Source organism: Ruditapes philippinarum, unplaced genomic scaffold (genome assembly GCF_026571515.1).
Source record: "Ruditapes philippinarum isolate M1 unplaced genomic scaffold, ASM2657151v2 ctg6880_1_1_1_1, whole genome shotgun sequence".
Taxonomy (NCBI): domain Eukaryota; kingdom Metazoa; phylum Mollusca; class Bivalvia; order Venerida; family Veneridae; genus Ruditapes; species Ruditapes philippinarum.
Window position 1 is genome coordinate 116,592 of NW_026854518.1, and position 27,482 is coordinate 144,073.

A 27,482-nucleotide genomic window follows, 5' to 3' on the forward strand; every position below is an offset into this window, starting at 1 on the left:
TGAAATTGAAAGGAAAACTTGAAGAACTTAATTGTTCGACTATAACAACTGCAGAACAAGTAAAGGCTAACAAAAATCGATGTACTGATATGAAAAATGCATTACTGAATGAAATTAAAACTTTCAGGAGTAAAATAAACGATCATCTGGATAAAGAAGAAAAAGAACTAATATTTAAAGTTAATATGTTTATAAACAGGAATGATGCTATACTAACCAAACTAATGATTAATTGTGAACAGATTTTATCAGGAATTGATGATATAAAGCGGGTGCTAGATTTTAAGGGGTATAAATTGTTCATTAATTTTGTTAATTTTTCCAACAAAGTCCCATTACTTGAAAAACAACTCCGGTGCGTTCAACGGGAGAATAAAGTTGAAACTGTAACGTTTGTTCCAGGAGAGGAGATAAATGAATTTGTTGAAGCCAGAAAAAATCTCGGCATCTGTAGGACCGAAGCAATGGAAAATATGATAAACAAGATCAACAAGGAAAGGCGGCGTTCAATGAACGCAACCCCCACACGAGGTCAACACTCGAATATTCAGGTTTGATATAAATTGTCATAAATTGTATGAACGCAAGAACTGTAAACATTATTTTGATATAAGATGTGAGCGTACATGCAGGCGTTAACGGTGCGTGCGTGTGTTTGCATGTGTGTGTACGCTTGCACGCACGTGTGTGTATAGATAGGCGTGAACAGTGCGTTTAAAAATGGGCCAATTGTTTTAATTTGTTGGCGTAGATAAAGCATGTGTGTGTCTGTGCAGACGTCAATAAGACTGAGTGTGTATTTGTACGTCAACGGGGTAAGCTTGTGCAGTTTTTGACGTACATAGTGCGTGTACGTTCATGTGTGGACGTGAATAGTGCATGTTACTGCATATGTGTATGTTAACAGGGTGAATCGTGAGTGGCAGCATTCTGGATATGTACTTAACTCTAATATGCGTAACATTCTTAAATAATTATCTTTGCAAAAGCGGAAAAAAGCACTTAACTCTTTTTTCTAATTTTCCCAGGTCCTCCACTATCTTTTGAAGAGCGTAGAAGGTTACGTCAAACTAATGCAAGGGGAAGAAGGTAAATAAAAAAGCTACCAAATATTAAAGAAAAATGTCTATAAATAAATGCTACATGAGTAAAATGACAAAAAAAATATTATTTTATCAGTCTCGTCACTTCTTTGACCTAAGTGACCACTTATCCTCCCTTCAAACCTAAAGTACCAAGCAAGATAATTATTTACGTACGTCAGTCACAAAATAAAAACTATAAAAGCGAAAAGTATAAGATGTAAGATTTAGCACTGGTGACATTACCTAATTACCGACATGTCCCTTTTCTTCATCCAGTAAGTCACTGCACTGCTGGAGACAAATCTCTAAAACTTTTAAAAAAGTTTCAGTAAGATTGTTCGACAGTTTTCTCTGTATAAGCATTTTTAAACATTTTAAGCTAAGGGAGATAACTTTAAATATAGCAATGTAAAACTTTGTTTTTTACAACTGCAATTCTTCTTACTAATCTCTATTACTATGTGAAATTTTAAATCAAAGATATTTGATATTTGAAAATACTGTTAATTGTCAGTCTTTTAGATATAACATTTACATCTTGTCAGGACAGCATAGAAGAATGCTACGTTTAAATTCAACTCACTATAGGTTAACACTGATGAGCATACTATATCTTTATACAAGCAATATTAAGGGATGTTATTCAAATAAAATGAAGAGTTATGGTTCTTTAAAACTGCACTCCCTCTCATTCAACTCGGTGACTGTGATATTATTGATAGCTTAGAACCGAACAAGGATTATTTAACATTTTACAGTATCATAAAGGGAAATAATTTAATAATTAAGTTAGGTGGATTTATTTTTCTTTAGTACTGCATTTCCTCTCAACGGTATCTATCACTTTGTGTGAAGTTGTAAAGTTATTCTACGGACAAGAGTGTGACAGACAGATGGGAGATAGACGAGAGGACTAGTGTATAGAAAAGATAACAAATATCTGGAAAAAAGTGATCCATCAGAAGCATCACAATCAGCAAAATTACATGAAAATTGCAGACTCGGTTTGTTTAAGTCTGTACTTGAGGAATAATGAAAAAGTGCAACATCCCTCACGCCCCCTAGCACTGGCTTAAGCGGTTCTCAATTTTCAACACTTAAAAGTGCTGGAGTCTATGATCCCGAGGACCACAAAAATATAACAACACTGAAGTGAAGTACGTACGCTGGTACATAAAAGCGCTATTAAAGTAGGAATGGCGATTGCTTCAATGGAAATGTGCAAACATCATTGTCAAGTTTTGTATAAAATTTATTTTGACAGCAAAGTGTCTTATTTGACCACTTTGATACAACTCGCGTTATGAATTCAATGTGAAAAAACACCCCTGTAAGATCTTCTATAAAAATGAATTGATCAATGACAATACAATTTACAGTATTTTATTTCAAATATTATGTCATTATTTTGAATCTTTGTATCATGCAGATTTATCTTAATGACTTTTATCGGCTGTGCAAGAGGGCATGGACAATAGTTTGTCATTATTTCTACTGTACATACACGGGCTAAGAAAACGAGCCAGCAATATTTTTAAATTTGACGTTTTAGGCGCTCTGTAGGCGTTTTGTAGAGATTTTGTTTATCTCCATTTTCAAATTTTTTATCATTACAGGTCATGTTATGATTAAGTTGACGGATAAATATGCAGAAGTCGCCTACAGAAAATGTACTAGGGATTCTTGGTAGTGGTGAGTCTTTAAGAGCAATGAAACAAGTTGCAGTCAGTGATAACACGAATTATTTATTCTACGTGTTGGCAGCGGGAATAAGATACGGGTCTGGCAATGTCAAACGGGTAAACTATTTCTGCAAGTACTTTTCAGAGGCACAACCATCATAAGGCAACAACCCTGTTTCCGGCGGCATTTGAAAGATTTGGGGTTTTTAACTTCCCTTACATTACATCGGGGTCAACTGCGCTCGTAAACGTCTATCTAAGTGGGCCCATCACCAAGTGCATAGTACACAGATTTGCTTGGATACAAAGAACCACATCTCAATACCGCTTGGTAGTCATTGTGCCTCTGTCAATGATAACAAGGTCAGAGCGTCCTTCCCAGCTTATTTTACCACAGACAAATATCGAGGTTTCGTCAAACAGGTCTAGTCCTGCAATGTTTGCAGCATAAAATAAATTGTTCATTATACTCAAGCACCCCTATACTATCTACTCCTACCATGTCAACTTAAAAGTGTGCCACAGTGTAATTACATCAATCTGAGGCACACTTAATTTCTCAAAAACATCACAATGAAGACATCCCGGATCCACTGTTCCAAACGCACCCAAGCTCTAGCATTCGCATTTTTCGTAAATAAACATACACGTTCAGGCTTTCAAATGAAAGTAAAAAATATGCATATTTTCCTCGATACATTCCTGAACAATAAATTTTCGAAGAAAATGTCATAATGTCAAATTAACAACAATGTGTAGATTAATAGGCATAAAGCAGGCTTTATCATTACCGTTCGTGAACAGGCTTAAAGTGACATTATGCTCATTTTTGCATTGATAATTTGAGCTGAACTGACATATATTTCTAATATTGACTGTAATCATGATGACTTACCAACAGTTTATATTGGTAAATGTTTAGCTGCCTGAAATATAAAATAGACTGCCCACTCTTTCTGAAAATTCACGTTACAGGTTAATTTCGATGGGTTTTTATAGATTTCCATATTTCGTGTTCATGCGAAGTAAATTAGTTATGACAACATGTCAACTGATTTTGACTTGCAGCTATTCACTCACAATTTACCTTTGGATAGGCATAATGCCACTTTAAACAAATCGAGTCTATTATTTTTTGTCGTTTTGGGCGTTCTTTATAAATAACTCTTTTCTTTATGTTACAAGGGATGTATGCAAATATTTATACAATTGTAAATACTTACGCTTATGATTTTACTTTGTTAAAGCATTGGAAATATATAAAGATTAAAGAAACAACTTTTACGCTGAAATTTTGCTTTTTTAGATGCTAGCCTTCATTCATTGCATTAAATTACCGCAACCTAAGCCCGGTTAATTTAAGAAAGTGTTTTGCAAAAAAGAAGGATTTATACAACATTTAACAACAACAACAACAAGGGAAATGGCAAAAATAAAAAAGGCACATAATAATACTTAGTAACGCCAAGGCCACAAATAAAACGGCCGCCGCACGATTTAACGATTTTCACAAAATTGTTGGTTTTGACGATTTCGCGAACGCCGAGCGATTTTAAATCTAATACCTTGCGTTGGCATGAATGAAACTGTCATCGGGCGAGTTTTGCCGAAATGATGTTACAGACAGCATTTTAAGATCGGGCGGTCGCAGCCCGATATCCGGACGGCGCTTGTGCGATTTATAAATGGATCGGACGGTCGCCGTGTGGGTGCCGGGCGGTAAAGGCTTGGCATTATATGATATTCTTTTAAACAATCAGTCAGTGGTCAATATGCCAGCCAAGAAGGCAGCTAATAGAGACAAGATGAAGACCAAGCAAAAATGCAACAATTGTAGTTTGCCTTTACTTTAATATTAATCCGCGTAAACGTTCTTACACGACCATAGAGTTCATATTAAATCATGTTAACAAATTTAAAAATTCACTGATTAATTTTTAGGCAACTACAGAAATCTGAAGCCCCCGTAATTATAACAAACTCAAGCCGCGCGATCGCCGTACGACAAAACGATGAACACCCGGTGACTGTGCATGAATCGTATGCGAACCGGGTGATACTCGTTCGCCAACTGGTGTCTATTCGGGCGCCGGTCGATGTCCGGCGATGTCCGTCCGGTCGCCTTTTAAATCGGACGGTGTTTTTGTATCAAAAACAATCGTCCAAGCCAAAAACATCGCCTGGGCGCTGTCCGGTGACCTGGCGATAACTGCCAGATGACATTTTCAACTCTCTGACCCTAAAAATAATCGTCCGGCCACCGTTAGCTTTTTTAGTAGTACTTAAAACACGACGGCACCCGCCCGATGACCAAAATTTTCAGTTGCTGCCGTCCTATTGTCACGTTGGTCCGACGGACATCGGCCGATATTACGATTGTTTGGGAAAATTGACCCCGCACGGGGGCAGTGTGTTCATTTGTGACATAGGCATGAGCATGATGACCCTACGTCATGGAAATTAAAGATTATGTTATCGTGACTTTCCATGACGTTTTTAAATTCTATGCTAGTAGGCCAGTGATAGTAATAACGTGATTCAAAAAAGCTATGTGTTCAAAGATAGGGAGAAAAATCTTACCACATTAGTCATCTTATTTATCAGAATTTTGTTTGCTTTTTACCAATGCTTAACATGAGAATTTCGTTTGATTACACTCATTATCTGTGACGGCTTCGGCATCCACTCAAAACTCTACGATTAAAAGTAAAAAGTACACCTATAGTTTGAAATGATGTTTCGTTGTTTCATTCAATTAAATTAAATACAATTCAAGTTTATCAGTAATCTGGTCTATATACAACAGTTTTACTCTATAATACAAACAACATGTGAGTGTTAACCATGCATTTGAAATTTGATTAATAAGATGCGTAGAGAGGGTTATTTTTAAGTTTCAATGAGATATCCACTATCTTAAATCAGAAATGATATGCTTCTGAATCTTCACAATCGTACAGCACGATGCAACGTGCTTTTCTTGTTTCAAAATAAGTTTCATTTTAAAAATAATCCTTTATTACACTCTCCGTATATACATTTTTAAGAGTCATCCGAGAAGGTTGCTGATTGCACAGTGCATGGTAACGTGTTACCTAGTAACAGAAATGTTATAGCTATATACAGATTCATAAGTAGCAGTCGTATAAAGGTTATAACCGATGTTTTCTTCTGAAATGGCTTGATTCTGATGTAAAATCTAATCTTTATTGATATAATTCACCGCGTTTACTACAAAATATCAATGCTTAAGGTTTTAATGGATCATTTTCCGGCATATTGTGGAATGCCAAGCCGACGTTCTCATGTTTCTTTAACGTACACATTATTTGTATAAGTGTCCAAGAAGTCGTCACCGAAATCATGCCCGTTATATTAAATTAGCTATTTTAAATAAAACATTGGAACAACACGCTTTAAAATTCGTTATCTTTTTAGATCATGTGTGTCAAAACTTGTTGATAATTTTTTATCAGTCTAAAAGAAAAATATTGCAAACATTGTTGGTCTTAAGGATGAGTAAGTACTGCTTTAATTGTTAATATATTCAAAATATCATTTTTTTTTTCCCTTAAAAAAAAATTTTTTTTTTGTTTTTTGACTAAAAAAAATGTTTCAGCATTTCTTTTATTTAAAAAACTGGCAAAATGCGGAAAATTTTCAAAAATTTCCTAAATTGGGGAAGCATTTTACGTAAAAAGAAATTTTAAAAAGGCAACCCCTAAACGCCTTTAGGGGCTTGACGGTACTGATTTTCAACACTTAAGGGGGATGTAAAGCCTTTTTAACATTTGAAGGGATTTTCCCTTTTTGTATTTTGTTTTTAAATTGTTAGATTTTGATATCAAAAAACAACAAAAACCCCACAAGGCTGAATGAAAAATTTTTTGAGAGTCAAAATACCCCTTAAGAAGAGAAAAAATTGGGGGAAAACTTTTTTCCCAAACATATTTCATATTAACTTTTTATGATTATGGCGGGAAGGATAGTTTTTATCCTAGGGGGGTTCTTTAAAAAATAAGTGGCATAAAGTAAAATTTTTTTAAAATTTTTTTTTACTATATAATCATATTAAAAATACCTTATTATTTTTATTTTCCCCTTTTTGATCATGTTTTTCTGTTAAGATATCTCAATGTAAGTGAGCCTACAGCTTGGGCTTTGTATTTCATAATTCTTATTGTTTTTAAAATTAAACTCGTAAAAAAACAAATATTGACTAAAAACGTTAAGGTTTTTTTTTTACACAATAATATAGCTTAGTTTAAAGTTAAATTTTTAAAAAAAACCAAGTTAGTTTTTTAAAAACATTTTGTGGGGAAAATCGTTTTTAGATATTTTTTGAAAAGAAAAAAAATTTAATTTTGATCTTTTTCATTTCTTTCAGTGTTACTCGTCCTGTCAATTGTACATCTATTTGTTCAGAACACCGGTATGTATAAATTATTTCCTTTCATTAGCTAAATCATTAACATGATCTTTGTAATGTTCTTAAATCATTTACATTCATTCATCCGTAAGAAATTCTAACTTTTATCTAAGTTTTCTACATAAATTTCTAATTTATATTTTTCCCAATGCTACTACGTACGAGCGATGCTCCTGATAAAGAAACCATACATTTTTGTACGTTTTGAAAGTTGATGTCTTACATATTCTAGAAAACCGATATCATTCGAGCGCAATGAAAAAAAAAAGATAATAGTTGATGCAAGCCCCATAACACCTAAGATTTATTAAAAAATGAACGTGTTTTTTGTATATTTTAATGCAGCTGCACTAGAATGTTTCAGCTGTCAGGCTATAAACGATGTCAATAGTTGCAACAACACACTTGTATGTAAGGATGGACAGGTGCGTACAGTAGAAACTGAAATTTCAGTGATTTTTTTTAACAAAACTACACAAGTCCCGTCTATAATCTGTATTTTAACCTTTCATTTTTCAAAGTAATTATTTCTATTAAACGTGTTCTTTGTATGCCATGTGTTTCATGTACAAGGAAACATCATGTGCTAGACTTATTTCGCCACAAACATATCAGTATCATGCTTTAAATTTTAGTCCAATGTAATACAAAAAGAAAATAACAACGAAAAAATAAAAGAAAGACAAAAGGTGAGAAAAATGTGCAGTCTGACCGGGACTAGAACCCGGGACCCTCGGACACCTTACCTCGGCTCTACCGACTGAGCTATCCGGTCGCTTAACACTATCTCCCCTAAATAGTGAACAGTTCTGAACCGTGACATACTCCCCCCCGCTATATTGAAATTCGTCCTCGAATTTCTAATGGGTACAGAGAACAATGTGAAATTGAACTCGGAGCTTATACCATCACAGTCACCCGTTGGGCGCCAAATGTCACAGGGTGAGAAAAATGAGCAGCCTGACCGGGACTCAAGCCCGAGACCCTCGGAATACCGTACCGCGGCTCTACTGACAGAGCTATCTGGCCGCTCACACACTATCTCCCATAAATAGCGATCAGTTCTGAACCGTGACACAAATAAAAAAAGAAAAGAAAAAAAAAACTAAGAAAACTGATGAATGTGCAATGAAAAAAGCTGAATACATTTGTCACACACCTTCTCCATCTTTTACATCCGAAAATGCTAACTAATGTTATGGAAACTTGTAAAACCCTTGTAAGTATCTAATATTGATGCCTCAGGACTATGCATGGGTTTTTTTTTGTCATTTGCCAAAAGTAATAATATGCTGTTGTCATTCAAATGAATTTCTTTTCAGGCTTGCTTTCTAAATACTTCATCGACAAATCAACATCACATGAATGTACTAGGTTGTATCGGCAATCAGGTACAGTATATTATGATAAATCTTTTGTAATAAGTATTGCTTTAATAAGAAAAGACGGTTTTCGAGTCACGTATATTGATAATGCTAACACCAATCGTAAGTTTGTAAAATGTCGACACTTTCGCTACGTCGTGTCTTGTATTCAGTTTTATCAGGTTCGCATACACATTTGATGACATATTTTGATAAGCAGAGTAAGAAACATGTCCGGTTTTATCTTTAAGATTCGTATATTGCTTGGGTTGCCTTTATACAAAGCGGCATAGCAGCATAGTGTAGTTGTTATTATTATTTCTTCTTCAACATACATTTTTACAAAACAGCAATGCGCAGCCCATGGAAATATTCCAGCCACTATAGTAGGCAGAGATCTTAATACGAGACAAACAACTGATTGCCTTGAATGCTGTTCCAGTGATCATTGCAATAAAAATTTATGTGAACATCTGAAACGTACGTATTTGTCATTGGGTGACTTTTCTGATGTTATTCAGTCTATTAATGATGTAGTTTTGAATATTTAATTCATTTAATTTTAAGTCAAGAAATTAAAATTTTTCAATATTTTTTTTGTGCATTTAATTAACTCTAAATTACAGTTTTGTTCTAACACATACAAGTATATTGAAAATAACCGATATGTCAATAACAATTTTTATCTTAGACAGCCCCAATCAATTTCAGCTCAATCATGTATTGATGACGATTCCTTTGACTGTGCAAGACTTAACTCTTTGTTCAACATATGCAATGATATCTCTCAAGCTAAGAAAGTGTGCCCTAAGTTTTGTAATTTGTGCAACGTTGGTATGTATACTATCTCTGACTAGTTTCTTTTGATAAAGTTTATCACTGAAGAAAACGCAACAATGATAACAAATACAAATTGCGTAAAACATATTTTCGAATGGGTTTCATAAGGGATGAAACATGTAGCTTTATTTTAGCATGAAGTCAAACAAACTATGTTCTCCAAATGTGAAAAATAAGCTATTTTTAAAATTCGGAAATGTATGAAAACTAGTTTAAGCCGATATTGAAAGTCTTACAAAAACTTATCAGCGATGCTTAATTATTTAAAATCTATTAATAATTCATTAATAAATCTCGATTAAAGTTTGTTTGTATTCAAATTCGAATTTGTGCTGACTCAATTCCATAAAGTTGACGGAAACTGGACACCGTGGTCTGCATGGTCCTCGTGTGACGTTACATGCGAAAAATGTTTAAAGACAAGAACAAGATCCTGCACGAATCCTGCACCACAATACGGTGGTCAGATATGTCTAGGCAATAGTACAGACAGCAAAGTGTGTGAACTGGATCTGTGTCCCAGTATGTTATGAAGGATAAATAATGATTTCATCTTTCAATCTACAATATTTGCTCATCAAACATTTTGTCTTTTTGTTTCCAAATAATTTTATGTTTAACAAAAATCAGTATATCAAAATAGAAGAAACAATTTTAAAATGAGGGAAGACAGTGTTTGTTTTCAAACCTTATAGCTACGATATTCAAAAGGAAATCAAACATAGAAAACCTTACAGAACGCACAAACCAGCAAAATTGAAAATTTTGCAGACTCGATTTGATTGAGCATTATCGTATCGTATTGATATATGTTCACATCTAACTTGTGGTAAATCAATCAAATGTTTTAATGATAAAACAGCGACAACAGCAAAATAAAAAAAAAATCATTGTTAAATATACTATTTAATTCATAGCCCGTTTATCTGTTATTTCTAATACCATTTTAGATACTTGTTACATTTAAAGATTTAATGAATTACGAAAATTATATATACACTCTGCTACTGCAAAACTAAAAACGAACTTACTATTGCGATATAGCGGTAATTGCATAGGAATGAAACACATGCGAACTTATTTTCGACAAAATTAACAGAAAAGTATACATATTTTTCATACACTAGACTGCAGCTAAATTTAACTTTCCATCTGTACCGTAAATTCACCGTTTGATGCAAACTTGACTGATTTATTTAATTGAGACTTTTTTCAGATTTGAGCCATTGCCAACCAAATCCCTGTGTCCATGGATCATGTATTGACCTTAGAAATGATTTCTTATGTACATGTGACCAAGGCTTTGAGGGAAGATATTGCAATATTTGTAAGGACAAAATATGTTTTTGACTTTATATGACAATATATTATTACACTCGATAACATTGACAATTACCAAACAATCGGAGAAACTTATTTGCATTTTATAACATGCCATTGCATGATCGTGCATATATTTTAACAACAATTTTAGCGAAACAAAATGTAAGCGTTGTACTTTGTATTTTGAACACAATACAAAACCTCACCAAAAGAATTTTAAATAAATAAAAAATGTTTCCCGCAAATGAATTAAAATTATGTTATGTTGATACTGCCTTACACTTATCCTACCAACATGTATAAAAAGTACTCTTTTACCAATTTATATCTCACAATCATTTTTCTAACTTTCAGCAAATTCGATGTGTAAATCTAATCCTTGCGTTCACGGAACATGTTTTGATAACAAGGATGGTTTTGTGTGCTCTTGTACAGATGGATTCAGGGGAAAATACTGTAACACAAGTAAATATCTACCGAAATAGAACATTTGAGACGAAAGATACAACACGCGAATGTTTGATTCGCTACTACTTCAAACTGTTCTTCAAACTGAAATTACTGATAAAATACGAGCTTACGAAAAATAAGTTAAACACAATTTGTAGAAGTATAGAAATATATAGATATCCATCTGAAATCAATTTCTATTGCATACTTTTATTTACATTATCGTTTTCAAAAGAACAATGTCAAAGCTATTATCAAACATGTGGAACACAGGCAAGTTCATTATGTCAAACCAAAATAAGACAGATTTCTGGAAATCTTTTCGAATGTGCCTAATATAAGAATTAAGCATTAAAGAGCTGAACATTCATCATACTAGTTGATATATACAATTAGGGTTTATAGTATATTCATATTGATATATGCTCCAAACATGAAACAGTGAATGTACTTTAAAAATATAACTTGTAATTTTACTTTTATCAAAGGTATCGACTTTTGTTCTTCAAATCCGTGTATTCGAGGAAATTGTGTAAACGGGGTAACAAATTACACATGCAACTGCCCCCTGGGTGTTACAGGCAACCTCTGTGAAACAGGTAACGATCTAGGCAACCTGTCTAAAATGCGATAACCGCATTCATAATACTGAAATAGAAATAAGAAGCAAAAGAATAGAAAAGGCGCGCAATTAAAAGAAGAACACTGAGCTAGAAAAAATAATTTATTCGCGTATGACCACTGACCAAACGGGAAAAGACTAACAATGAGAAACTAAACTAATATCCGTGGTAAAATGGTCCCGTTTATTTAACATATACGGACGAGTACGAAATAAAATAGTTGCCTAATAGTAGCGACTACTCTTAGTCATAAGATTCATCTTAGAAAAAAAATTTTGACTGCAGTCATGAGGTTGATGTTTTTTTTTTTAAATCGAAATTCAGAAAAATTTATGGAGAGCTGTTCTACACAAGTCGGCCTCGGCGTCTACGTCCGCATTCAGTTTATTGGTTCAATTTTTGTGCAGTAAAATATGTTAACTAAAACGTCCTTTTTCTTAAGGGATTAACTTTAAACTTCAAGTATATGTTCTTTATCGTCACCCATATCATACTTGAGAAGGTTCACAACTCTTGTATCTTTTCAGAATAATACCCCCCTCCTTGAACTTTTAAATTCCCTGAAAATTTGGTATACTTTACAATACCTTTTTACCTTGTTGAGAACTTTCAAACTTCAAATATAAGTTATTTATCATCAAAATTGATTTCTTATATTTTTAGGTTTCTTTACTGCGTCCAGTATTAAACCAGTTAGCGTGTTATCTCCTCTGACAATACTTATACATACGTAATATATGTATGCTCCTGATAATTATAGTACGTGTTTTCTTTCAGTTCCAGCATCTGATTGTTTTGACATTCAGAAAATGTCTCTTGGTCAAAGAAATGGTATATATGGAATCCGGCTGTGGAAATCTAAAGTCTATAAAGAAATATACTGCGATTTAGATACTGCCAGCGGCGGATGGTCGGTAGGTTTACAAATATGTAGTTATCACATTGCAAAATTAAAGAAACTCAGTGAAACAAAATAATTATTTCAAACAGTGTTGTTTTGTACTTTGGCAATAATAATCTTTCTGATGTCATTTTAAAATGCTCGAAATCTTGTATTCCAAATAAACAAATAACAGTTCGTCCAAGTGACCCTCCATGGATTACATCATACTTAAAATTCCAAATACGACGTAGACGCAGAGCATACAGAAAAGCGAAAAGAACAAACAATGCAGCTGACTGGACAAAATTTAGATCTCTGCGTAATCAATTAATTTCAGATATAAGAAAGGCTAAAGATGATCACATCCATAAACTTGCTGCAAACCTTCAAACTACATCTAGGTCAACTATGTCTTGGTGGTCTTGTCTAAAATCTTTTATAAAACCATCAAATGGCTCTTCAACAATACCGCCGTTGCAAGACGGTGACGATCTATTTGAAGATGAACAATGTAAAGCTGATATTCTTAACAATTATTTCCGAGATCAAACCATTTTAGATGTAAACCCTACACAGATTATTGAAGAAGAAGAGCTTTCCCCTCATAAATTCAATTCAATTGTTACTACTACAAACGCTTACTTTAGGTAAAGCATCGGGCCCTGATTGAATTAACAACAGGGTTCTTAAAGAACTTTCCAAAGAAATGTCTATTCCTTTTTCAGATCCATTCAATCAGTCTCTTCGTGCATCTAGATATCCTCAAGCGTGGAAAGAAGCCAATGTCACTCCAATTTTCATTTCCGGAGATCGATCTTTACCTGGGAATTACCGTCCTGTATCTCTTTTATGTACAACAGGGAAGGTCTTTGAAAGAATTGTTTTAAATACATTTATAATCATATTCTATCACATAAATACATTTTTAACCATATTCTATCACATAACCTTTTAAGACCTTTTCAGTCTTTTTTTTGTCCCCGGCGATTCAACCGTAAATCATTTACTTTCTTGTATAATTTCTTTACTGAGGCAATTGAAATTGGAAAAGAGGTCAGAGCAGTATTTTGCGACGTCAGCAAAGCTTTTGATAGGGTTTGGCATAAAGGCCTGTTACATAAATTGAAAAGTTTTGGTATTAAAGGAAATCTTAAAGGTTGGTTCTCCTCTTATCTGTCGAACAGAAAACAAAGGGTTGTTGTGCCAGGTGAAATATCAAGGTGGAAACAGAGCAGGTGTACCTCAAGGGTCCATCTTGGGTCCCCTTCTTTTTCTCATTTTTATCAATGATATTGTTGCCGACATAAGAGCTAATATACGCCTGTTCGCTGATGATACCAGTCTTTACATTACAGTCGAAGATCCAGTAAGTGCTGCCGAAACTTTGAACGCAGACTTACAAACAATATCAAGATGGGCCTCAAAGTGGCTAGTGAAATTCAATCCTAAGAAAACAGAATCTCTAATCATTTCTCGTAAACCAAACACCCCAAATCATCCTCACGTATTTATGAACAATGTTGAAATTCAGGAGGTATCTAGCCACAAACATCTAGGTCTAATTTTTGCAAATAATTTGAAATGGAATACTCATATTGATTATGTACTTGGAAAAGCTTATCAGCGCATAAATATAATGCGGAAACTTAAGTTCACTCTTGACCGACAATCGTTACAAACTATATACATTTCATTTATTCGGCCAATATTAGAATATGGTGATATAGTTTTTGACAATTGTACACTCGAGCAAAAAACCGCACTTGAAAATGTCCAGTATGAGGCTGCCCGTATTGTTACAGGTGCAACTAAACTAGTCTCTTTGCAAAAGCTTCTTGATGAAGTTGGTTGGGACACTTTAGAATCCAGACGTCAGAAACATAAGTTACTCCTTTTCTACAAAATGAAGTCCAACCTAACGCCATCTTATCTTTCAGATTTATGTCCGCCATTAGTTGATAACGAAAATTATCTCCTCCGTAACCGTGAAGATCGTAGAACACCAAGAGCTAGAACATCGCTGTACTATGACTCATTTCTCCCTGCAACAACTAGAGCCTTTAATGAACTTCCTATATCTCTTAGAAATGCAGCATCAGTTTCAACTTTTAAGAAAGAATTGTTTAAACAAACAAAAACTGTACCGCAATATTTCTACTTTGGAAAACGTAAAAATCAAATTATTCACGCCCGTATTCGTACAAATTGTAGCTTACTTGCAGATGACCTATTTTCCAAAAATATCATCCCATCACCTCTTTGTACCTGTGGATTACGTGAAACAGCCTCTCACTTCTTCTTGCATTGTAGGCAGTATGATAATATCAGACCTTCCTTGATAAATGTTATCAATACTTATTGTATTGTTTCTCTTAAAACCATTATTTCAGGAAACACATCTTTATCAGTTGGAGAGAATGAAAGTATATTCAAAGCTGTTCACACTTATATTGAAAAGTCTAAACGTTTTGACTGATCTGAAAAGATCCATCATCTTTATGAATGTGTCATTCTGCAGTTCGCCCAATTCTATAGCTTCACACTTCTTTATATCTTTAAATTTTCTCATATTTTCTTCTTTACTCGAATTTTATTCCTAATTTAAACTTCTTTACACTTCTTTATGTTTTTCTTTCGATTTTTTTTTCGATTGTTTTGTTCTAATTTTGTCTTATTTTCCTAATAATAATAATGTTAATATATCTTGGATGTAACAATTTATTAAATCATCTGTATCGCCAAAATATGTACCGATGTATAGCTAGAAGTGGAGAGAATTACAATAAGCTTTGAGCTTCCAGTTCAATCCACTTTATCATGATTTTGTATAAATTTTGTGTTTGATGTGAAAATTGTAACTTGATGAAAAAATAAATATGTTTAAACCAATAATAATCAAGCAGTACTGATTCAAAGCATCTTTGCGAGCGCAACAACTTGTGCAAATACTCTAAAATTGGCTATTGATCAAAACTGCTAGCATAAGACCTCAGGGCCTATAATCAAAATTGTTGTCCAAATCTGAAACTTACACCAGATCAAGTATTAAGTTTCTCCTTTAAATTACAAAAATCCAAAACTTACGAAATGTTCCTTTCACAACGTTTCAGAATCCAAAAGGGTCGCCGATTCTATGCCAAACGGGTATATATTTTATTATGTTAGATTTTTATTGTAGGTTTTACAACACATATTTGCCGTTTTCAATACAAAGGTATACTAACATTTCGGAAATAATCAAATTATAATTGAATTACAATCAAATACATATATTTCAGGTTTTTGTACAATGTATTAAAATTTTCAAAAATGTCAAAGAAAAATGCCCTTTCTTTGCACATTTAAAAAAAACCGGTTACCTAAAAATGTTCCAAGAAACTACTTAAATTCTAATATTGTTTTGTTTTTCATAAATAGAATGTTCAAGGTGCAAACATTGAAAGAAATCGCATTACTTGTAAGTTTTATACTTGGTTAAAGTGAGTGGGGTAATTTCGTCCCAAGATCAGGGAAAAACATACTATTTCCAAAATGTTTGTATACATTTTTATTGAAAACAGGATAATCTGTGCTGTAAAATCTACTATAATAAGATATATACCCGTTTTTGCAAAGAATCGGCGGACATTTTGGACGCCATCTTGGATTCCGAATCGTTTTGAAAGCAACACTTGGTAAGATTTTGTTTTTTGTAAAGGAGAAACTATATTCTTGCTCTAATGTAAGTCTCACATTAAGATAAAAAAATTGATTAAATAACCCTAATCTCTTAGGCTAGTAGTATTAGCTGTACAGACCTAACTGTAAAATCTTCAAAAGAGTTATGTGTACCCACAAGTTTATGTGACTTAGAACTTTATCGGCGGTTCAAAACCCAGGAGGTCAAGGTCGTTAAACTTGACTTGTCATCACACTAAAAGAGTTCTATTTGCAAAACGAAGAAGTGTGTAAATATGCAAACAATCATCGAGCTAGATATAAATTACCAATATAGATATACATTTGTAATTAGATATATAGATATTGTCAGCCTATTTGGCCCAGCATCAACACTTGTAGGATTCTAAGATTATACTTGACCATACAATCTGTCAAAATTATTTGTAACTTTTCACGGACAATTTATTTGGGCCAGGGCTTTGAGCTTTACGTTTCCGCAAAGGTGACCCTTCAAACTTTTACAAAATTGAATCGTCAACGAAATCGGACGGTGTTGAAGCAGTTGGTCGCATATTGTGTGTTTTACGTACACGTATATACAGAAAAAAACTCGCCAGTCATGTAACGAATTTACAAAGCTGGAACACTTCTCTATATGATAGCAAATACAATCTATCTATCAATTATCTATAGCAACCGTAAGGTAGAACGTGACAATTTGCTAATTTTTGAAAAGCGTCTTGAAAATTGGCATGTTAAAAGGAAGCCATATTTCAGATTAGATTCCGTTGATTTTACTCCATTAGTGTCAGCCTTTTTTGTACACATGGCGTCAAGGTTGACCACCAAAGCCCGTTTTAGAATGTACCGTCGTTGCTAATGCTTGGCAACTGTTACGGGTATCAAAACGCTATCGGCTAACATAATGTCTTACATTCTACAGTATTCGACGGAAATTAAAGTCATGTATGCTGATTTCAAATTTATTGTTTTGCGCAAAAAAATGTTTGAAAAATGGAAAGAAAATTGTCAATTTTGTGTACATTTTGACGTTCAGTTTGGCCTTATTTTTCGGCTTTAACGCGGCTGGTAAAAAAATCCTGAAATAGTTTTTGATATTTTTCTTTAAACGTCCTGTAAAACGTATACTCAGTCTAAATGACCAAAATAAACAGGGGATCACCCACTCAAATATTTTGCAACACGTGATTTTATTTCCCTACCCCTTTTGATAAATGTAACGCTATCACAGCGTGTTGCTATCTTGTTTGTCAGTAAAAGATCGCCCTGTGTAAAAATCCTATGCAATAAACGGCATTCCACGCCATTAAGACCATAGCAGAAAATATATGGAGACACGGATGTGTACGGATTTCCGTAATTATGAATAAATGGAGATGTACAGGACCGTTTATCTTGCAATACGTATATGACTTATATACCGTGCACTCGTCATATACGGTGACATTGTTGTACGAAGTCCCTGTTATACTAGAATACGGATTTTTATGCCTCCACAATAAAATGGCCGGGGCATATAGTGTTACTCTGTTCCGTCATTCCGCCCTTTCGTCCTCCCATCCTTCCGCCCTTCTGTAATTCGGTCATCACCAGTTTCTGTTCATTATCTTAGTAACGGTTGCATACATTCAGCTCAAATTAGACATATGGATGTATCATTAGAAAATACTCGTCTGGTCAAATTTGAATTTGGTCATGGTCCGATGATTTGTGACAGAGCCTCTTGATAAAATTTTAAGTTTCCGTTCATTTTCTCCCCAACGGCTTACACATTCAACTCAAATGTGACATATGGATACTTCAATGAAATGCGCAGACCAAGTTCGAATTTGGTCATTCTTTAATTAATTTTGGCAGAGTTATGCCTCTTTCACTTTGTAAAAAATATACAGTTTCAGTTACATTTTCAGTTTCGGATCATTATCTTCCCAATAGATGTACACATTAAACTCAAATTTGATATATGGATATGCCAAAGGAGTTATGCCCCTTCCACTTTGAAAAAAAAATAAGTTTCTTTTCATTATCTACCCAACGGGTGTACATATTCAACTCTAATTTAAGATATGTATTTGCCATAGGAATGTGTAGGTCAAGGTCAAATTTTGTCATGGTTCAGTGATTTTAGGCAGAGTTATACCCCTAACTTTTAAAAAAATAAGAAATTTTCAGTTTCTGTTCATTTTCCACAACAGTTTTACACATTCAACTAAAATTTTATTTATCGATATGTCATAAGAATGTGCAGGTCAAGATCAAATTTGGTCATGGTTTGATGATTTTTGACAGAGTTATCCCTCTTGAACTTTGAAAAAAAGAAGAAATTTTCAGTTTCCGTTCTTTATCTCCCCACCAGTTGTACATATTCAACTCAAATTTAATATATGGATATGTCATAAGAATACACTGTTCAAGTTCGAATTTGGTCATGGTTTGATGATAACTGACACAGGTATGCCACTTAAACTTTGAAAATAAATCAAAAATGTTTAGTCTCCGACCATTATCTCCCCAATGGTTGTACACATTCAACTCAAATTTGACTTATAATGACATCTTAGGAATAAGCAGTTGAAGTTTGAATTTGGTCGTGATTCAATGACTTTGGACTTATTATCTCTCTTGAATGTTGGGAAAAAATCATATTCAGTTTCAGCACTCATACTTTTGCGGAAATGTATGTAGTCATTATTTTGACTACAAATATGCAATTTGTAATTTACAAAAAGTTAACACTGAATAATTTTCAGTGCTTTGAACTTTGTATAAAATGGTTTGTGTAAACATTGAACAGTTTTAAGTGTTTTGAACTTAGAATGAAAAAACAGTTTGTGCAAACAAATTTTGAACTAAATATTATAACATTTGAAATGTTGGCTGCATGCGGGGACAGCCGTGGCATGGCGATACATTTCTAATTAATTACAAGTCCAGATATTACTAAAATATGAAATTTTGTAGTCTTGCAAATACGCATTCTGTATTAAAAAAAAGAAATCAAGATGTACAAAATTACCCACTTTCTATAGGAGGAAAGAAATAGTCTTATGTGACATTTGTCAAAATAACATAAAATAGTAAAGCTATAAGAAAATGTAATATTTCCCGGTTTTATTAACAAATCAACTGCATATTTATTATATGGCCAGTGAACAAAACATAAATAAAACACGAACGTTGCATTTACCGACTAAAAACAACAATATATATGGAAATATCTCTTTATTATATTAAGATTTACAACGCAACACTCCTTTGTGAAATATCTTGGCTCAAGACTGCTACTTTCTGCTAAACATCCACAGACACGTATTCACACCATTTAAGCATATTTCATGTATAATGTACTTCTTTATTTTTCCTGTTCAAAATAAATTATGCGGATCAAACATTTGGCTATACAGTGAAAAATGAATAATTGCGATCGCCGATTTGATAGTAAATTAATGTTTTGTATACAGCGTTTATTGTGAATCCTGTTATTTCAATTAAACGTTATTTTTATTATTATGATAGTCTTAAATGATAAGCAAAGGAAGAGAAAATTATAACAAAATGTATATTTATTTGTGGAATAGGGTGTGCTACCACTATTATCCAACGCCCGCTGAGCCGGAGCTAGGGGACGTTAGACATGCTGCCCCTTTATTATCTCTCATGAACAGACTCGATCAAATGATTTTGTTTTAAGGGGCCGGTGCAATACTATAACATATTTCAATTATTAATCGGGGGGCATAATTGAAGGGCTTATAATACTAATCGTCAGACTTCGGAAAAATAAAGACTGTTTCTGATCACAGGTGTTCCAAAGACGGTTTAATGGTTCAGTGGACTTCTACCGGAATCACGCTAATTACTCCATTGGTTTTGGAGATAGTAACGGCGAATTCTGGCTAGGTATGAACTTCAGTACGCCTGTGCCTTTGTTATATACATATTTGACATTAATTTTATCAGAAATTATTTTTAATGTGAATTTTAAAGGTAAGCTTTTCGACGGGGGAGGAACCCCATACAGATCTCAAAAAAAATGAGCATCGGTCAAAAGTTAATGTGAAGCATAACACCAGATGTGACAGAGAATTAGGAAAATCGCAAGATAAGTTTTCAACTTTTTAAATTCAAACCTTTTTATAAGAAAATCGAAGTGTGATTCTACACTCCTGACTCTGCTCTATATAACTCATTTTTGTATTGGATTTCTATGCACATTGCATGTTTTGGACACACAAGCACCCACGGCGGAAAGAATATCTTAATGAAGACTGCATAGAAATCAAAATACAAAATTGGGTAATATAGAGGAGAGTCAGGTGGGTAGAATCACATTTTGATTTTCTTAAAAAAGGTTTGAATTATATACATTTGTATACCTGTTTAAAAAGTTGAAAACTTACCTTGAGTTTGATCTAATTTCACTGTCACATCTGGTGTTATGCTTCACATCTGGAGCAGCGGAAATTCACATTTTCTTTTTAGCGATGATCATTTTTGAGATCCATACAAGTTTCCATCCCTGTGTTTTCATCTAACTTCCGTTGACACCCTGTTATTGGTAAAATATAACCGTTTCATTAAAGTTTGTTTTTTGCTAAATATATAATATAACAATCGTTTAAAAAAAAGCAATTTAAATGGAGACAGTATAAAAACGAAACTCAATTGTAATGTTCGTTATACCGACATAAAACACATATTGCATTGAGTTTGATAAATAATGTTAGATTAATAGATTTTTGTTTAATTTAATCTAAGTTGGTTGAAACAAAAATCAAAACTTATTTTTAAATTGAACATAAAGAAAGTAAAAGAACTTTGTTTTGACCATGTTGTTCGTTGCATCCGATATTACTAACATATCGCGCTGTTTTATTTTATTGTCAAGGGCTTCATTATATATTTGAATTATAATCACAAAACAAGACGGAATTACGAATTGATGTAGAATCAGCAGACGGTTCCAAAGCATTTGAAGTATACACAAACTTTCATTTAGACGAAGGCGACTACAGGCTGCACGTCGATCAAGGATACGGCTCTGCAGGTACAATGTTTAAAGCTGTTATTTCATATATGCATGTATTAAATTTTATACGATCCATTCTAGATTAAATTCTTAAATACAGTGAAAATATAAAAAAATAACAAAATAAACAAAACAAAAACAAACAAACAAACAAAAAAAACACACACACACAAAAGGAAAACAAAACAAAATAAAAAACCTACAAACGTCTACAAAAAAGACTAAACAAAAAACACCCCCAGAAAAAAGATAAAAATCCTCAAATTTAATGATCTCTTCTACCAGAATTGCCTTTCTTTAAATTAATAATTGTCCCGTTTAAGGAGATACAACATATGGTCTGTACTACAGCAATGGCCGGCGTTTCTCGACATATGATCATGATGTAGATGAAAGTAATGGAGGCAACAACGCACAACTGTGCCACGGAGGATGGTGGTACTGGCATGGTCCTTGCACATATGTTAATTTAAACGTCGATTATATTACACCAGGAACAGTCCATTCGAGTGATTCAGGGAGGGCAGGAATGATATTTTATCTTTTCCAAGGGATGCAGTCACTGAAATCGTCGAGAATGATGATTAGGCGCGTGTAGGCGATGAAATGTTTCATATTGCATTGTATTAAATGAAGTCTCAATTTAGTTTTCGCTTAATTGTCTATCTTATACATGCTTATTGTGATAATATACACCATTCTTATGCAACTGCTCCTGAAGCCACATCTTCTTTCTTTAATCGTCACCAAATATAAAGGTTTTGGTAATAAATCTATATAAAATATGTATTTGCCTGATAAAATTTTGATTAACAATGCAAAACATTCAACTTTTATAAAATTTGCATTTTGAATTTTATTTTTGTTATGAAATGAAACTAATGTATTGCGGTTGTAACAGGTATTTTTAAAAAAACAAAAGAGGCGCGATTGGGAAAAAGGGGAAATTTAAATGGGCTATCAAATAAATTTTTAAATTTTTGCCCCCCTAAGTAGTTTTGTACAACTAAAATTTAAAATACCGGAAATTATTTTCCGCTCAAAAATTTAAAATTTTTTTTTAACAAATTTTTGTCTTTTAATTTTTTTCCCGTAAAAGTTTCATTTTATATGAAATTTTTAAACCAAAAGGTCTTCTCTCTTGGGTTTTAAAATCAAACCCCTAAGATACGTTAATATGGTTTAAAATCAAACCCCTTAGATTTCGTTTTAATTTGGTTTTTATCATCACCCTTTGATACGCTGTTTTTAGCCCATCTTTAAATTTTTCTGATAATTTTTTTGAAAATCAAATTTAAAAAAAAAGTAGATAGGTACATGCGGGGCAAAGTTTTTTATTTAAAAGATATTCTGTGGGGGGTCCCCCATTTGCGTTTGGAGGTCAAGTTGTTACTTTACCCAGTCATTGTAATATGTATTATTAGGGAGTCAGTATGCTTTGAATATAATGGCAGGTTGTCAATATAGTAATTATTCTATGGCGGTCACTGGACTTCTTAAGACTTAAAAATTCACCCTTAAAGAACTTTTTAGATGTTCAAATACAAGATTTTCATATTGATATTGCCCAATGCAAAACATAAAATTGTGAATAATAACTATATCAATTAAAATGTTGCAGTGTCTTAATACGTTTTGAAAAAAACAAAAACAATCAAACACGAAACAACCGACAAAAGAATATATCACTAAAGTTAAAAAATAGGATTGGGGGTTCAAACCCCCGGTCAGGAGCAAAATTGTTGTTTTTTCCTTGACAAAAAAAATTTACAACTCCAGTATTGGTTGGTTCCAGGAAACGGTTCATTCGGAAAATTATGTGTTTATAAGTTACAGCTTCCTAAAATCCCAATCCGAACTAAAAGTAAATTCTGAATAAACCAACTAGGGTTGTGCTACGTGCTCTTGTGCTTAGAATCAAATATAAATCCATTACTTGTGATCCTAAAAGAAAACAGAAATTGATTGAATTGAATACAATTTCATCTTATATTAAATGACTGATTGTTTTTTTTCTCAATAATCAAGTGTCAAAGTATGACAAATGTAAAAAAAACCCGACACGAAATGTAATTAAAAGCATGTTTGCATGAGTACTTTCGCACTTGCAACATCTGACGCGAAAAATGTGAAATAAACATAAATGATTAACGAGTTAAAAAATATAATAAAAAAATAACAGATATAAAATACATCATAAAATTTATTTATCGAAGCGATTCTGTTAACAAATTGACCTGACTTGTTACTTACATAGTCATTTGATCTTTTTAAGTTTAATTCTATAACAGGCGCTGATCCAGAATCATCATGGTCATCATCATCATCAACATCATCATCATCATCATCAGCATCTTCTTCTTCTCCTCCTTCTTCTTCTTCTTCTTCATCGTCACCATGATGATGATCATCATCATTGTCATCCTCAACACATTATCAAATTTATTATCACCATCAGTATTATTGTCATATCATCATTGCGATCAACATATGAATTAACATCTATATCACCACGATCATCATAATCATCATTATTTTAATAATCATAGTATCATCATCTTCAAGATAACTAACATCGTCATTCTCACCATCATCATCGTAATCATCAATTTATTTAGGTATATTGATAATCATCATCTTCCGTATTAGGATGGTCAACATTATGATCATCATTATATTGGATATTCACAATCATCCCTTTTAATTTAATTTCTATCAAAATTTACCATTTACAGACACTTTAATTTCGCTTTATACAATTCAACCGTTTGCGTTGTTTACCCCTGATTCACACATGGACGATTCTCTTTACCTGCAATTTCAGAACAAGTATCTGCGATCTTTCTGTAGTTCGTTTCTCATATTCTCGATGGACAGTTCTGCTCTAAAAACCTTAAGCTGCTGGAACAAAAAGTGATTAACTTTTGCAACTGGTATAGAGCCAGTTCAGGCAGGACAATGGAGGTTTACCTGGCTCTATACTGTTGGCTTATCAAGGATCAATCTTAATGCAATCAAAATTGACAATGGATAGTTGCAACATTTGAAAGTGGACAAATATCTGGAAAAATGTGATCCCTCGGAAGTATTAAAAGTCTATAAAATTCATCGGAGAAAAAGGTTAAAGTTATTTTTGTTAACGTGATGTCAAACATGATTTGAAATCACTGCAGTACAATTGAAAAAGTATTAATCTTTATGAAATTTGAGTTAACAAGACAATCATATGATATTACAGCTGTTGTATAAATTTATACTTCTTAAAATTGTTTACGGATCGTATTCGAATTTAGATTCCCTACGATCTATGCCACCATTTATTTCCTCGTGTATGTAATAGCCACTGTGACCCTAAAAATATCTTGTTATACCCTTCGGGAAATTTTCGAAGATGTTCAATTTATAAAAGAAGTAGGGCTGTCTTTTTTTTTACTTTGGCTGTTTTCATATTTTATCCTAAACATTTGTCATTGTTAATCATTGTTAAATCGTGTTTTAATACCATACCAAAGAAGGAGAAAGCGATCGCTCATCTATATGTCCGCTAATTAAAATTTGTTGAAGACTGTAACAAAATACCAAACATAAAAGGCCCTTTTTTTTTTTCTTTTTTTTTTTGAAGAAATTAAAAATGAATAAGATTTTTCCACCCGGGGGGGAAAGGCCCCCCCCCCCCTTAAAAGGTTAGCATTAAGAAAAATCTCAGTATTCTCACTTATAGAACAACATGATCCCTTTATAACGTTCAGAATTGTATCTCTTTGTTATTTAAAGTACTTTTTTGCACTGACAATATTTGTTTTTCCGTCAAAGATTAATACAGTTGTCATCTTGAGGAACAGCTGGTTGCATGCTTCTTTTTTTGAAAAACTCGTATATCTAAACTCCCGGATGAATTTTATTTATTGTGAGCATTGGAAGCTACCGTGAATAGTTGGAGTATTTGAAGAATGGCTACTTTTACAAATATTTACATTTTTACATTTGTCTTTCTTTTAAGGTAAGTATTGTTTATGTATGTTCTGTTGATATATGATTAGGCTGATAGAAATAGAGGATATTTAAGTTTATTTTTTCTATAAATTCATCAAGTGGTAGAAAAGTAGGATATTTCATTCATGGCGGTAACTTGAATTTTCTGTTTATTATAAATTCATCAAGTGGTAGAAAGTATACTACTTCACTCGTGCCGGTTTCTTGAATTTTCTGTTTATTATATATATGTTTCTCTTTTTTGACATTAGAATTTGAAAGGCTTCCCCTTAAATTTTGTTAATTGGCTGAATTTAGAGGAAAGTAGCCCGGCAAGACATCAGTGAAAATACGGAAAATATGTTTTACCTCAATCAAAATATTTTTACAGTGAAAATACGGAAAAGGAAAACACGCATTTTATTTAATCAATTTTTCTCAATTTTCAATGAATATGTATTTATCGAAAGATATATATTATAACATTCTGTTTTGAAATGTTTTGCCAAATAGCGTATTTTACAGTGAAGCAGCTTAACTGTAATTGTTTGCGAAAGCTACTGCTTCATTTCACTTTTATTGAAATAAAAGTTTGAAATAATAAAATAATTATGGACAAGAGTAGCCAAATTGTATAAGAATGCTCAAGATAAGCTTGTCTGAAACTGTACGGGTACAAGTTAATTACAAACGAGCAGTCACTTGCACAATGCAATAAAACTAAAAGAATGTAAATAATAATGATTTATAAAATTCCTAATCATACAAAAAGTGCATGTATTAAATAATTTCATCGTGTTATTTTCAATTATTGCACAATGTGCTCAGTGAGTGAAATATATTTAGAACGTTCAATGAAACATACAAATATCTTTTACGAATTCTGCGGAAAAGAAGCATTACAATGAAATGAAATTTATACATTTTCATAAATAATCTTTATTTTTTATGTTTTTCAGTATACAAAAACAGGACAAACAATGAACGCCGATGGTATGTGTTAATTTTGTAATTAAACTCCTTAATCAAGTAAACCAACAGTTATTAAATAAATAAAGAACATTATATTCTCAGCCGTTCTGTTCCGGTACTAAATGTCGAAATTTAAACACTTTATATATGTAAACAATTATATGAATATTTTTACGTCCTTGTGAATTGGCTTATTAAAACAAAATGAGTACTATTTGAATTCAACCACGCTACGTCATCGGAAAGGTGGCATAGATTTTAAGAAAGAGATGGATATGTCCATTAGAAACATGAAGCATGATAAAGGCCCCGGTCAAAAAGATCGGTTCAGCTTAATAAAAAAGAAAAACTAAAAACACACAAACAGAAGAAGAAGAATAAAAACATATTCGACGTTTCTTATCAAATTCAACATAGTCTGTTTTGTTATAAAATTATATCATGAATTATTGCTCGTGAAAAGACATTAAATCGTGGTTTTGTGTTGTTTATTGATTGATAAAGAGAAAAACAGATGAAGATTTAAACATGAGATTTTAGCATGACAATTAGTTTTTTTGCAAATATTTTAATTTTTGATACATTTTGATATCCTATATTGTCTCATTTCCCTTTCTATTTGAAATAAAATCAGCAGCATAAACACGTAAAAGACTTGTCAGTAACCAGTCATTTAGGCTTTTTGTTACCCTCACTTATTTAAGTAATATTTAGGTACTTTGAAGAAACCATTAACGACGAAAACAGCTGAAAGGGATTGGATGCTGTTCTAAGACGTTTAATTCTTTCTTCTTAGCATCTAAATAACTTTTGTCGTTACGATGACGTACTGTTCCGGACCGTGTGTATTATCCAGATAGAAGTGAGGTTCAAAGGTTGAAAAGAATGGTCTATAAATTTAATTGATTGGTGCTGTCCGATGCAAACTAGTGCCAGACGGTCAGAAGACTTTAAAATTAAAGTTTCTAAATTGGGACGCAAAGATGACAAGATAGTAAGCTGCTAAATAGTTTTCGTTGAAAATAAAAATATAACGCGAAACAGTCCAAAATAAGATATATCTTCACATTCGTTTCTTAAAATTTGCTTTCAAGATAGTAATGTGTGCTAAAATAGTTCAACCATCTGAGGAAGTCCTAGCAAGCTATA

The 27,482-nt window shown here is 32.9% G+C and overlaps 1 protein-coding gene across 1 annotated transcript; it reads left to right on the forward strand.

The window, feature by feature from the left end:
- The first annotated feature begins 6,212 nt into the window (after nt 1–6,212).
- On the forward strand, nt 6,213–22,025 carry LOC132740336 (neurogenic locus notch homolog protein 1-like). The gene is made up of 14 exons (XM_060728215.1): nt 6,213–6,286; nt 7,155–7,199; nt 7,542–7,621; nt 8,519–8,587; nt 8,911–9,040; nt 9,272–9,394; nt 9,752–9,922; nt 10,617–10,727; nt 11,078–11,188; nt 11,662–11,772; nt 12,574–12,710; nt 20,164–20,260; nt 21,249–21,407; nt 21,713–22,025. The coding sequence occupies exons 1-13, from the start codon at nt 6,283–6,285 to the stop codon at nt 21,272–21,274; spliced, it is 1,215 nt and encodes a 404-aa protein (XP_060584198.1). The 5' UTR covers nt 6,213–6,282; the 3' UTR covers nt 21,275–21,407; nt 21,713–22,025.
- The last annotated feature ends 5,457 nt before the right edge of the window (nt 22,026–27,482 follow it).